Raw genomic sequence first — 13,896 nt, forward strand, 5'->3', positions numbered from 1 at the left:
ATTATTGGGGATAATGCAGTGGTCTCCCTGCATGGATACGCTAGCTGTGTCTGCTTCTATTAAGCAGCGTAAAGGCAGGCAGAATCAGGCCCCACAAGCAGCAGCTCTCACAGACCATGGGGGCCAGAGATGCTGTGATGCAGCATGACAGAAAGCTCCCTGTTAGCTGGTGTGCAGAGGACATCATGAGCAGTTCCCTGACAAAACGTTAATGTGCAAACACTGCGATCAGGTGTTGGATTTTAGAGTTACCCGTATTTTTCGCTCTATAACACGCACCAGACCATAACGTAGTTTTTAGAGGAGGAAAACAAGAAAAAAATATATTCTAAACGAAATAGTGGATATATGATTTTTGTGGTTCATGCTGTGGCCACAGACATGTGATCTGACAGTGAGTTTGGAGTAGCCCAATGCAAAAATCCTGAGGATCCATGTGGATCCGTGCTTTGTAACCACGGAGGAGGGAAGGAAGGGGAACCATGGATCCTCTGCTCACGACTGCAGCACATCCCCCCGCCACCCACAGGCATTCGCTCCATAACACGCACAGACATTTCCCCTTACTTTCTAGGGGGGGAAAAGTGAGTGTTATGGTGCAAAAAATACGGTATGTGATAAACTGACAACTTCTGTATTCTGTTCAGTGCATGCTTTGTAAACTGGCTTTGTTGAAGGGTGATATATAAATTTAATAAATAACAATGCTTTTAATCTCTCTCTTTTAATTACATTGATCTTTTTGTGAATGCGCCTGGTGTTACCTGCAGACTACCAGCTGACAATTCTTGGTTTCTATCACACCTTTTGCTGATTCCCCTTCGCCCTTAATGGATAATAGTAACATTCAATAATTTATTTTCACTGCATGCCACTCAAAAGCAAGGAAAGCTGTGAAAATGAATATGGGATTTACTGCTTTTATCAGGAGTTCTGGCCCAGCAATGCAAGATTCAACAATCGAATATAAAAAGAGGGATAGCTAGCAATGCATTCTCATTGGTTAATGAAGGACAATCCATCAGCTCCTAATCTAATGATCTCTATCCCTATTCTATTAGTACATTCTGAAACATAGAATTAAAAATGGCAATCTACTGACCGGCCTTTATCCAGGTAAATTCGACTTCTTATGTTGCCATGGCACTTTAATTGCCAGAATAGAAAACTGGCTTTAACACTTATTTGTACCTGAACTGCACTAATATCAGGCTGTGGAAGATGTGTAAGAAGCCAGTGCCCTGGAAGCAGGGACTCTCACAGCCTGTTAACAGGCACTGTCTCTTTGTGTTCACGGGAGGGAATGCTTCTGCCCATATTCAAAATGTGTTTGCACCGCCAGTGAGCAACCACAACCAAGCCTCCAAAATCCAAAGTTAAGAGAATGAGGCTGCAACCTTAGGCACACTTACCCGAGAGTCTCAAGGAGTCTTGCTTCTGAGCAAATATATCTGAACAAGCAATGATGCTTACCGGAAGGGGAAGTGATGTGGTAATGAGGAAGTCAGTGGGAATGCCTGATTGGCTTCACAGGTGCCTCTGCAGAGCCCTGATCTCTCCCCCTCCTAGTAAGCAGCAGCAACACAGGTGTGGGAAGTTAGCATTCTGGCTCCACCCCTCCAGGTGAACTGCTTCTGTTGATCTCTGTGTGCTTATCCCTTCTTCTGTAAGCCCCCCTGGGCCCCCATGCAACATCAGAACGGTGTTTATGAGTATTTCTTTTGGCTAAAGTGTGCCAAACATACCTGAAGACTATGTATGCCAATTACTTTTTATTTCATACCTGCTTTAAAAATAAATAAATCTGCACATCTACATAATACATTAAAATGGTGGTTCTGAACTACAGAAAGAATTGTGGGTATGTTCCCCCCCTCCCCACCAGCACATACCGTTGTGACATCCGAGTCCGGAGGAGTCATCTCTACTAAGTTAATGAAGTATGGCTCATCCTTCCACACGGGGTAGTTATCATTAATGTCCAGTAAAGTGATGTTTACCTGGAAAGAATTATAGTTGTAAATACAGCCTTTAATAAAGCAACACACATTTTGGCCAGCTTCCTTTTATCGCTCCTGTATCTGCACCGGCAACCTCAGAACACGGTTTTCATACAGGTTAGGAATGCCAGACAGAAACACGATGACAACGTCTGACAAAGACACTCTCCTTTACGTCTGTCCTAATGCCCCTGTCACACGCGATGCAGCTTTTAGCAAGATGTTGCCTCTGGAGGCCCATTTGATTCACTCAGCAACGCCAGTGCTTATTCTGGAAGAGGAGGTTCTACTCGCCAGGGAAGCTTTCAGAATTCTGTGCTGTGACTGCTTGACAGCAGGGCAGGAACCCTCTCTCTACAAGCGCGTGAGTCACAATAAATAAACAAATCTGACTAATGTCATCTCCTGCCCCCCCCCCCCAGCCACTTCCATTATTGTTGTCTGGGTTATTCACAATTTGCTGAGTAATTCCTCTGCTACTGGATTATACAGTACAAAGTAGGGAGTGCTAACTTTAAAAGTCACATGTCGCTTCTATTCCTTGGCTGAACTTCTGAGGCTTGGGTTTAAATCTCATATACATGACTATAATTTTTTTTGGCAATGTGGTTTAGCACCAATGTTGTTAGCTCCTGTCAGAAGTGTTTATATGGCCAAACACCAAGCAGCAGATCAGAGCAGTGTCATTACAAATCAGACTAGCAGAAGGGAAGAACTAGAACACAAAAGGTACAAGTTGGCATGGAGGAGCTTCTGAAAAATGGACTGTCCACAGCAAACCATTCCTTTTTTGGCCATCCTATCTACCAGTACCAAATGAATGGGCGCCATTGTGGTTTGTTTATTTATTTAATGGATCGAAATCGTTTTATAATAGTCTTCAATTAAAATGTTCAAAGCAACAGATTAAAAAAGCAGAGTAAAAGCAAGGATCAATAAAACAAGCAAAGTAGAAATACATCAGCTACCCAAAGCCTGGGAAAATAAAAAGGCTTTGACTGGCAGACAAAATAGATACAGTGGTACCTCAGGTTAAGAACTTAATTCATTCTGGAGGTCCGTTATTAACCTGAAACTGTTCTTAACCTGAGGTACAACTTTAGCTAATGGGGCCTCCCACTGCCGCCGCGCCACCATCACACAATTTCTGTTCTCATCCTGAAGCAAAGTTCTCAACCCTAGGTAACCCTATTTCTGGGTTAGCGGAGTTTGTAACCTGAAGCACCTGTAACCCGATGTACCACTGTATTGTTAATATTATTTCTTATATTGCTATACCACCCTTCATCTAAGGATCACAGGGTGGTTTACAATATAAAAATAGATCATTCGAGATACCAGGCGAGCCTACCTTGGGGAACAATTCCACAAACAGGCCACCACAAATGAGAAGACCCTTCCCCAGTGACCCACTCCCTCAGAAGGAAGGTGTACTTGAAGACTCCTGTGCCATGCCAATTCTGTATACTTCTCTGTAATCAATGGAGTTGTGATGGCTTGTTTTAACAAACACTTGTGTCTGGTCTGATGTGCACCCTTACTCTAGCCCGGGGGGGGGGGGAAGGCAATCTAATATGGCTCCACCCAAAACAACAACACACACACATTGTCACCATCTCTGTATATTTGTCCTGAGAAATTCATGTATCAAATCACCTCAAAATAAATTTAGATGGGTACTCAACCTAGTTTCTCTAGCTGTAGTGCTAGAGGGCACATGAAAAGGGCAGGGAAGCATTCAACTGAGAGATAAAGGGGAATCCTCCTTGAACCCAAAAGACCAGAGAATGAGCCACGCAGCGTCATTCATAAATTTATCAAAGTCTGTTTTAAACCTAGTGAGGCTCTTTGCTCCTATAACTATGCCAGAATGTTAACAGCTGGAAAAAACTCACTCCCAAAAATCTTCTGTTTGAGCTTCAGGTTTTTACACTCTCTTTAGCCTTCAGCTAAATTAGCACCTATAATAAATTGGAATTTTAGGAACATATTTAGGGAGGAATTCTGCATAGCACTCAGTAGATTGTTCTGTCAGTACAAGCATTCCAGCTTGCTAGATGCAACAATCTCCCCCCTCCTCCCTGCTGCATGCTATTCTGGGGGTCTGCTCAACCCTCCTGAAGCCAACTGGTGATGGTGGAGAGCAGGGGGCACGTGGGAAGAGGGGGGCAAAAACCTCCATTGTGGAAGGCCTTGCACTGGGGCTTCCGTTAGTGGGACTCATTAGCTGAATCCAGTTCTTTGGCTGCAATTCTGTAGTTACCTGGAAGTAAACCCTTCTGAACTCCCCGGGGCTTACTTCAGAGTAGGCATGTATACGGTCACACTGTTAAAAGCTCCTGCTGCTTTTTCCTTCCAAGCTGAAACAGTAAGATAGGTGTGCATTTCTACAATCATGTTCATATTCATGTTCTCAATAGTGCTAAGAGGCTAGCTCAGGGGGTAATCAGTCAACATGGCAAATAGGAGGTAATTACACTGTTATTGCGTATCTCCTATGGAGTCCAGTATATTTCATCATTGTAGGCAGAAACTGAAAATAAATTATAATCAAGAAGAAAAACATGCCACCAGTGCTATTCCCGAGAGCCACTAGTACGGGTTTATTAGTCTGGTTTATTAGCCTGTGCAAAGTGGGCTGTTCTCACACAAGCAATCTGTGAAGAGTAAAGGCTACCTTTGTATGCCTGCAGTTAACACTTGGTGACTGAGGAACAGCAGCACCATCTGAGACTGGGAAGATTCGGCACAGGAGATTTTAGCGGTGTGTGTATGCAGGGTTGCAGAGGAATTCAATGAGGTTCAAAGGGTACAATTTTGCAAAAAAGCAAAACAAAAAACCCCAATGTATGCTAAGAACATCTGTTGCAATCTTTTTCTTTTTCTTTTACACCTAGATAACTTTAGCAGTACTGTCAACAAAAGACAAATAGTCACTTGTGTCTAAACAGAAGGATTGGGGGCTTTGGCATGATTATACAGTACACAAGGGAGACTGTCTGCCCGGCCTACCTAAATTGCACCCCTGGGTGTGGACAGTGCTGTGAAGCAACAGAGTGGCGTTACTAATTTTGTCGGCTACAATTCTAACTGTTCCTATACATCTGTTACTATACAGGAATGTGAGCAAAGACTTCACAAAGCAGGTACGTCACCAGAAGTTCTAAAAATGCTGCTTCAACATCCTTCTCAGCCGTGGCACCCTCCCTGTGGGACGCCCTCCCATCCGATGTCAGGGAGATAAAGAATGACACAACTTTTAGAAAACATCTGAAGGCTGTTCCCTGTTCAGGGAAGTTTTTTTATGTCTGACATGGGAAACCCAGCCAGATAGGCGGGGCATAAACAATAAAACTATTATTATTATTACCCACTCGTAGCAGTGGTTTTTTTTATCTATGACACACAAACACATCATTTCAGAGCAACTGAAAGCTGAAATGTTTCACTGAGAAATTAATCTCTTGTTTTGTTAGTTGCTGTGATAAATATAGCACTTGCACACATATAGTAAAGTTATACAGCATTACAGCAAATTGGTATTTGCAATGACATGATACTCCTGAACAATTTAAACACAGCTCCTTCTGGGTATTTTAAGAAGGGCCATGCAATGCCATTGAGATTTAAGAAGAGGAAGGAAAATGGAAGAAAGTGACAAATCTGATCAAGATAGGAGAAAGTGGAAGGAGAAAGTGGTGTCAATCCCGCCTCACTCCAAAAACCAGAGGAAGGCAAGTCAAGTTGTAAGGTAGAGGGATCCCATTAACTTACCCAATACTAAAAAATGAAATATTGGTAGTGGGAGTTGGAAGATACTTTCAGTTTTGGCCTATACATACATGTGTACCGTTTGATTATTCAACACAGCTGAATGTATATAAATTGGCACGGGGTAATATGAAAATTGTAGCTGTGGTAAAGGATCAGCTATGGATAATTTCATCATCACAAGGTTTATTTATATGCCACGTTTCCAAATTTTGCTCGAAGCAGCTCACAATAACAGCAAATGATTATCAGCATACAGCATACAGGTGCAATGAAAATAATAACCATATCAAACACATTCCATAAATGTATTTTATACCCATATTAGCAAGCTAACAAAAACAACCATACCCTAAACACAGGCAGGAAAACCATGCTAGGCACCTTTAGTGGCAGGAGCTGCCTTTGTAGCTGGAGTCAGTCCCCCTCCCAGGTCCAATGGAAGTGAGCCCAAAAGAGGAAGAAGCAGTATTGGGTGGCACAGGTTCTTAGCTGACCTCCCATCATTGGCACTCCTGCAGCTTACTGGGAGGGAGAGGGGCAAGGTGGCCATGAGGTCGGCGTGGTGCAAACATACTGGCCAGTTTCGCTTTGTCTGTGCATTTGCACTGTGCTGACCTCACTACCACTATGCCCCTCTCAGTAAGCCATGGTGACGCTGGTGACGGGAGGTCAAGTATATGCTGCTACCCCACTCTACTGACTACTACTGGGAAAAGGGGCTTAGTCTCGCAGCATTCACAGACCACCCACATACACAAGTCATTGTTTGATGCTACAGACAAGGAATTGTTATTTTCTAATTGTTTTCATATAAATAAATGGCAAGCCAAAAGCTTCTATGTTCTATCAGACTTCAACAAAAATAATAAGAAATACAAGACAAACTAGGGGACACCCAAATACCCAAGCCGACACACTACCAATTACATGCCTTCCTAAACAACTCTAAATAAGTTGGAGTTCTTGTTATTAAATATACCCCCCAAAAAGCACACCCAAGAACTCAGGCCAATTTAAGTTTCAATAGTGGGAGCAGTCCCTACAAAACGCATTCAGGCAGGCATTATCGATGTGTGGGTTGAAAGAGGATCAAGTGCAGAACTGATATCTTCAAAATTATACACCTCGTAAAATTAAGATGCCATTTTGGCAATTCCCAGATATCACCTTCTCAATTCCGCACTCGATCATCTTTCAACCCACATCTCGATAATGCCCGCCTGAATGCGTTTTGTAGGGACCACTCCCACTATTGAAACTTACATTGGCCTGAGTTCTTGGTGTGCTTTTTTCTTGATATATTCCTAAACAACTCAGCAGTAAAAACGGATAAGGACTTTTGAACATGCATATGTGAACTAGCCCTCTGAAGGCTTTAAATGGGAGAAAATCCATTTTGAAAAAGTAGTCCCTGCTCATCTGACAAGACTTTGACAGGAAATTCCTGCTGAAATAGTCCCAGTCAAGCCATTTCTATAGTTTAAAAATACTACCTGGAAAGCACTCATACACATTTCCAAGACAGACACAGGCATGATATCACCAAGCTATTTCTGGAGATCTGGCAAAGCCAACAAAAAAATTTAATTCCTTTGAAAATGCAAGCTTTGATAAGAAAGTTGAAAGGGGAGAAAGGGGGGGGGCAGGCGGTGATAATTTGGTGCAGCAACTTATGGGATTTTGTGCCCTGAGAGTATAGTGCCAGGAGCACACCAGAGAAGCTCAGACATGTAATCAAGACAGTTGCCTTGGTTTCTCACCGCCCTGGTAAATTATTTAAAGTGTTTGAAATTCCTATTAGTTAGGTGCCCTGGGGCAGTCACCTGGTAGACTGAGCAGTGGCTGATTGTTTGAAGAGTATCTGGCCAGCAGGGACCCAGCTTACTCATTCTGTAATAATGTGTGAATGGATGGGGGAAATAACACACTAAAAAAAACGAGAAGGGAAGAAAGAAAGAAAGAAAGAAAGAAAGAAAGAAAGAAAGAAAGAAAGAAAGAAAGAAAGAAAAAGAGGACAAGACACATGCACAGAGAGAGAGCAAATACCAAGAGCAAATGAGAGGAGGCTTGAAAGCAGCAATACTGATACAAAAGAAAGGAAATTGCCAAAGGACACCAGCTAATAAAGGGGGAGGGAAAATATTTCAGGAAAGGACCATGTCTGCATGTGCGTTCTGTGCTGTGTCTCTTGCTTCCTTCCCAGCAATAACAAAATAGTTCTGCTTCTGTTCTTAATCATGTTTTCGCCCTCTCCACTCCTATGCGCACATTCATTTTGGGAAAGGCAGGCTTTGGCTGCCATGTTGAGCATGCCAGCTTGGCTCTGCAGAGCAGTGGCCTTGTTTGGGTGCATACTGATTGCCTCCTGGAGGCTGAGGCAAGATGACTGCTGGTAGCAGCATCTTTCTCTCCTTGTTGCCTTCAGTCTCTTTTTAACAATCCAAGATAAATCACTCCTTGAGGACAACCCTTCACAGCCAAAGAGGCCCCTTTCCTTGCAAGGTATTTAAGTAAAACTGGGACTGGAGGCAGGCGGGTGAGGGATCATTTCAGTTTCCTTATGTAGGCTTGGGTGGTATTGGGCAAGAAGGAACCCAGTTAACATGCTGCTTCACAGAGTTGAAAAGAGTTGATTGTTCTTCCAAATGATACTGGGTACCAACTTCCATCCATCCCAAACAGTCTGGCCAATACAGTGGAACCTCGGGTTGCGAACATGATCCATGTGGGAGGCACGTTCGCAACCCGCAGCATTCGTAACCTGCAGCACCATGTATGCGTATGTGTGGGTTGCGATTCGGCGTTTCTGCGCATGCGCAAAGCACAATTTAGCACTTCTGCGCGTGCACAAGTGCCGAAACCCAGAAGTGACCAGTTCCAGTACTTCCAGGTTCGGCGCAGTGCGCGACCCGAAAATGCATAACCTGAAACATCTGTAACCAGGTACCACTGTAGTCAGGGATGATGGGCGCTGCAGCCCAGCAATGTGCATCATGATTTTAAAACAACAACAACAACACAACACACATCACGGCAGGGGAAAAGAATAATTTCAACTCACAGTGGCAATGCCTGTTTTCTGGTTGTGACCCACACCGCCATCTACTGCTCGCACAATGAGTATGTATTCAGATTTAGCTTCCCGGTCCAGCAGAGATGTTGTGGTGATTTCCCCTGCAGAAGGCAAGAGAGGAAGGTGAAAGGAGAAGGGAGAGCTCATAGGTCGAGTGTTTGTGGTTCAGCAACATACAGGAGACAGGAAAGAGTTTTCTTTGTTATAGGTCACAGAGAAAAGCACCTAGGGACATAGGAAGAGCCCTGCGGGATCAGAAGAAAAGCCCGTCTGCTCCTGGTTGCACAGGGGCCAACCAGATACCTACAGGAAGGCTACACAAGCAGGACATGGAGGGTAATAGAACTCTACACACTTATGATTCCCATTATCAGACATTCAGAGGCCATCCAAGTTGGTCATCCCATGATCCTTTTTTGAAGGGGTTTCCTTCAAATGTATGCCTTTGGCAGAGCTTTAGTGATACCTGGAAACTGGACCTCTACCTCCTACTTCTTTAATTATCTGATTTACTACTTCTTTAATTATCTGATGCTGCAGGACTTTCCTCTAATTGGACTTTCATTTACAGCCATTTTGCTGAAATGGACCAAAAATGTCTGCGCTAAACCAGATGGGATAATCTATTCGCCAGCCTTTCCACAGTCCCGGCACCCCACCTCTAGAATTCAGCTTCTACAATTGTGCATTTCAGTTCTCTTCGATTGTAGGGTGCTTCTCACAGCAGATATATCAGAGATGGGGTTAAAAACTAATCTAGATTACAGAACTGCAGGAGGTCAAAGGTTTTACTAAAATACATTTGCCTCCCAAGTTCCTGTGATACCCATTAATCTGTAGACTGGGGGGGGGGAATTAATCAGTGGGGGATTTTTTAAATAAAAAAATAGTGTGTCTCAGTGATGGATTGCTCTACTTTGCCCACAAAGTTACATCCAATTAGGCACACCTTCACAGAGCAGTTTCAGCTAATTTCAGTGAGGATACTTCTACAGAAAAGTTCTTCTGTTCCTAAACCACAGAACCCTAATGCATCTATCTCCCTACAGAATATTTCAACAAGGAGGGTCATCATGGCCGAACTTGATCTCGTAACAAAAACCTTGCTAAGCTTTTTTCAAAATTACTTGGAAATTAGGAAAATGATACCTATGATAAACTATAGACGATATGTTTCAACTGAACTTTGTGTACTTGGGCTAAAACATCGCTATCCAGCAATATAGAATGGAAATAGCAAAAGTAATAATAATAATAATAATAATATCCTGTCTCATCAAGGGATGTTTTGAAGCAGGGATGATAAAATGATAAGCAAAAACAATATCAATATTCAGTCTGAATAACTCTACATGAACATGTTTGTTTTAAAACAAACAAACAAACAAACAAACAAACAAACAAACAAACAACATTAAGTATTGTATCTCTAAAACCCCAGCAGATTAAAACTTCAGAATGTGTTACTTTATCTTGCTCCTAAAACTTATATGGTGCCCCCTCCGAAAAGGCCCAGAACCTGCTTTACCACTGAAGATAGGAGAACCTGTAGTGGCCAGATCAGTAAATGAGATCCTTAGAAGGGAATGTGACACTCAGGCTGAAAAATGTTCCCCATCCCTGGTCAAAAGGAAATAAAGCTATAGCCATTATTATTATTATTATTATTATTATTATTATTATTATTTTTCCCAGTTGTAAATGGGGAACAAAGCCAACTTGGCTGGACCTCAGGGCAAACTGCACAGGCTATAAACCACTTTGGATCAAAGTGGGCTGTTTTCTGAAGTGCCAATTCCAGTGCCAATTCCAACTGAATCTTGTGGCTCGTGCATACCGTATTTTTCGCTCTATAAGACACACTTTTTCCCTCCTAAAAAGTAAGGGGAAATGTGTGTGCGTCTTATGGAGCGAATGCAGGCTGCGCGGCTAACCCAGAAGCCAGAACAGCGAGAGGGAGTGCTGTGCAGCGCTCCCTCTTGCTGTTCTAGCTTCTGGCTTAGCCCCTCTGTCCCTTCCCCCACCTCCCGGAAAAGCCCCCAAGAGCCACGCTCCCTTTAAAGAGTAGCGCGGAGCGTGTGTGCGGCTCTAGGGGGCTTTTCCCCGAGGAAGGAGAAGGGCAGCCCGTCATCGACAGGTTGCCCTTCTCCCTCCTCGGGGAAAAGCCTGCAAGCGCAGCACACACGCTCCACATGGCTCGTGAAAGGGAGCGCTGAGCAGAACCTGGGATGCATACAGGCTGTGCTCAGCGCTCCCTTTAAAGTATATTTTTTTTCTTGCATTCCCCCTCTAAAAACTAGGAGCATCTTATGGTCAGGTGCGTCTTATGGAGCGAAAAATACAGTGCTTTGAGTGGAAGTAGCATCTCAAAGTTCTGCACTGTATTTGTGGTAAGAGAAATTGGGGGAAACACGTTGCGATTCTCCAGGGGAGAATAAATTCTCCAAAAGTTTCACCATCCACAGTGGCAATAGCACAGCTCTTTTCTTTCCCCCCTACAAGTCTCAGCATCAAGTGTCTTGGCAGTCTGGTCTTCATTTTACATCTTCCACAGGGCCCTGGACCAGGGGCCGTTCCTTGGCATTGTGGGTGGAGGAATGACAAAAAATGATGGGGAATAGTTTGAGAATTTCTTTTTCTTTTTCTAGGTCAATGAATAAGAGAAGAATCTAAAAATCCCTCTCTCTGAAGAAAAAAAAAATCGAAAAACCCCCACCATCCCTAATTAGAATCTTTTAAATTTTCAGTATGAAAACTAGGGAGACCCTGAGAACAGCACTGATGAGACTGCCTTATCCTGGTGTAGTTTTCCATACCTTAAGGCAATCTGCCTTGATTTGTAGAGTATGTGTAGATTTGGGTTATGGGAAATTTGTACACCCACCTTGAAGAATGTCACAAAAATAGCCTTATGATTACACTGTATGGGAATTATAATGTGCTGAAGAGTCATTATTTTGACACTCAAAAGACTTAGTTTGTTTCTTTTGTGGTTGGGCAGCATGGCAAAAATGAGGGAGAGTAGAAGAGACAGAAGAGACTAAAGATAACAACTGCAAAGGCATGATGGACTAAGCATGGAAGGAAAAAGAATATTGTGGTTGTGCTTACCTGAGCGAGCATTGATTCGAAAATGAGAAGACCCTTCCAGTGAGTAGATAATGGACTCCTGGCCATATTCTCTTGACCGATCCAAATCAGTGGCATTTAGAAACAGCACTGTTGCTCCTTGGAGAAAAATAATAAGGTGATGAGGGATTCTCATTTTTCAGGCACACCACTCGCTTGATTCATCAGCCAAATTAGACTAGTTTGAAATTAATCTGATTTAGGATTGAAGATGTCATTGGAACATAAGCCTAGTACAGACATCCAAGTAACCAAGTGGTTAAGACTTTCTACCATTACTTTGCTTCTGTATTCACTGAAACATTGTGTGGTCCCCCCCCCTTAATGTAAGCTAATGTGTTCTAAAGAGTAAGTGAAAGTGCTTATTAAGTAGTAAGGATATTCCACATTTGCCACTTACTAAATTCATCCTATCACTCTATGGCAGGTGACACTGATTGGGAATAATATTACCTACCGTACCAGAATATATGCTGAGAGGGGCACAGAAGAGCAAAGTGAATTTCAGAGGGGGGTGGGGTTGTTCTGTGGAAAACGTTAGATTTCTGGGAGGGAAATAATAATGGCAGATTTTGTTTTAATGTTCTTATTTGAAACATATTGGTCCTGAAATAAGTCCTATTGGTTTTGCTGGAGCTGACTTTCAAGTAAACATGCTTAGGCTTGCAGCCTTATTTTAATTTCCGGTTCAAGATTTGTACATGAAAAGTGATTTTCCTTCAAGTAGCCAAGGAATGCAGCAAGCAGAGAGACAGGTAGGGCACATGGCTCCCAGAAAGACAGAATTTTATGGCTTGAGCTGTATTCTAAGGAACAGCTTGACTTGGTGTGAACATAGCACTAAATGATGATCTAGTTTATGGTGTGGTTACAAAGAGGAGATTGGAAGTTTCCACTTGTTTTCAACGAACCGTGTTTGCTGTTATGTCAGGGCTCAGAACTATGATTAGTCTTAACTATTGCTTAGAGAAACAAGGCAGTGTCAGAAATGACAGGAGCAGCTCACAAACCTGCCATAATATCCTCCATGACTGTGATGACATAGGAAGGCTTGCTGAACGTGGGCGGGTTGTCATTTTCATCCTATGAAGATAAAAGAGAAAAAACAGCACACAACATAAACATCTAACCTAGCAGCAATAATGTTACGATGAAGCATGATGCAAAACACCTCAAAACACAGCGCAGTCTCATATATTGGAAGAAAAAAAGCGACACATTTGGTTTGTAACTACTATTTCGTTCAGCATTCCATTTTATTTTGTTAATATAATACAAACTTTGACACAATATGAACACTGAGCCACCAGAACAAAACATGGAATGAACATTGAGGAAACAATTCTGCATTTCAAGCTGCAATAACAGATGACCCTCTACACCTGTTTCCAAAGTCACGGGGAGATAGGGAATCTGTCTTGAAGATTGAGCAATCAGAATAAAGTTGACTTCCGACTAAACATCAGGAAGAACCTTTTTATGAAATTAACAACAACAACAACAATGTATTATTTATACCCCGCCCATCTGGCTGAGTTTCCCCAGCCACTCTGGGCGGCTTCCAATTGAGTGTTAAAAACAATACAGCATTAAATATTTAAAACTTCCCTAAACAGGGCTGCCTTCAGATGTCTTTTAAAGATAAGATAGCTGCTTATTTCCTTCACATCTGAAGGGAGGGCGTTCCACAGGGCAGGCGCCACTACCGAGAAGGCCCTCTGTATGGTTCCCTATAACCTCACTTCTCCCAATGAGGGAACCACCAGAAGGCCCTCAGTGCTGGATCTCAGTGTCCGGGCTGAACAATGGGGGTGGAGATGCTCCTTCAGGTATACTGGGCCGAGGCCGTTTAGGGCTTTAAAGGTCAGCACCAACACTTTGAATTGTGCTCTGAAACGTACTAATGAACGGTTGACAGTG

At 42.9% G+C, this 13,896-nt stretch overlaps 1 protein-coding gene across 1 annotated transcript in view; it reads right to left on the bottom strand.

The window, feature by feature from the left end:
- The window catches only part of CDH23 (cadherin related 23), a 394,671-nt gene that overhangs the window by 135,467 nt on the left and 245,308 nt on the right, over positions 1-13,896 (bottom strand). Inside the window, exons 18-21 of the mRNA XM_083740685.1 lie at positions 12,987-13,059; positions 11,959-12,075; positions 8,836-8,948; positions 1,893-2,000 (exon numbers count right to left, since the gene is read on the bottom strand). Coding sequence (XP_083596811.1) covers positions 1,893-2,000; positions 8,836-8,948; positions 11,959-12,075; positions 12,987-13,059 — 411 coding nt within the window. The remainder of the gene's footprint in view (positions 1-1,892; positions 2,001-8,835; positions 8,949-11,958; positions 12,076-12,986; positions 13,060-13,896) is intronic.

This window comes from Podarcis gaigeae, assembly GCF_964106915.1.
Source record: "Podarcis gaigeae genome assembly, chromosome: 5".
Classification (NCBI taxonomy): Eukaryota; Metazoa; Chordata; class Lepidosauria; order Squamata; family Lacertidae; genus Podarcis; species Podarcis gaigeae.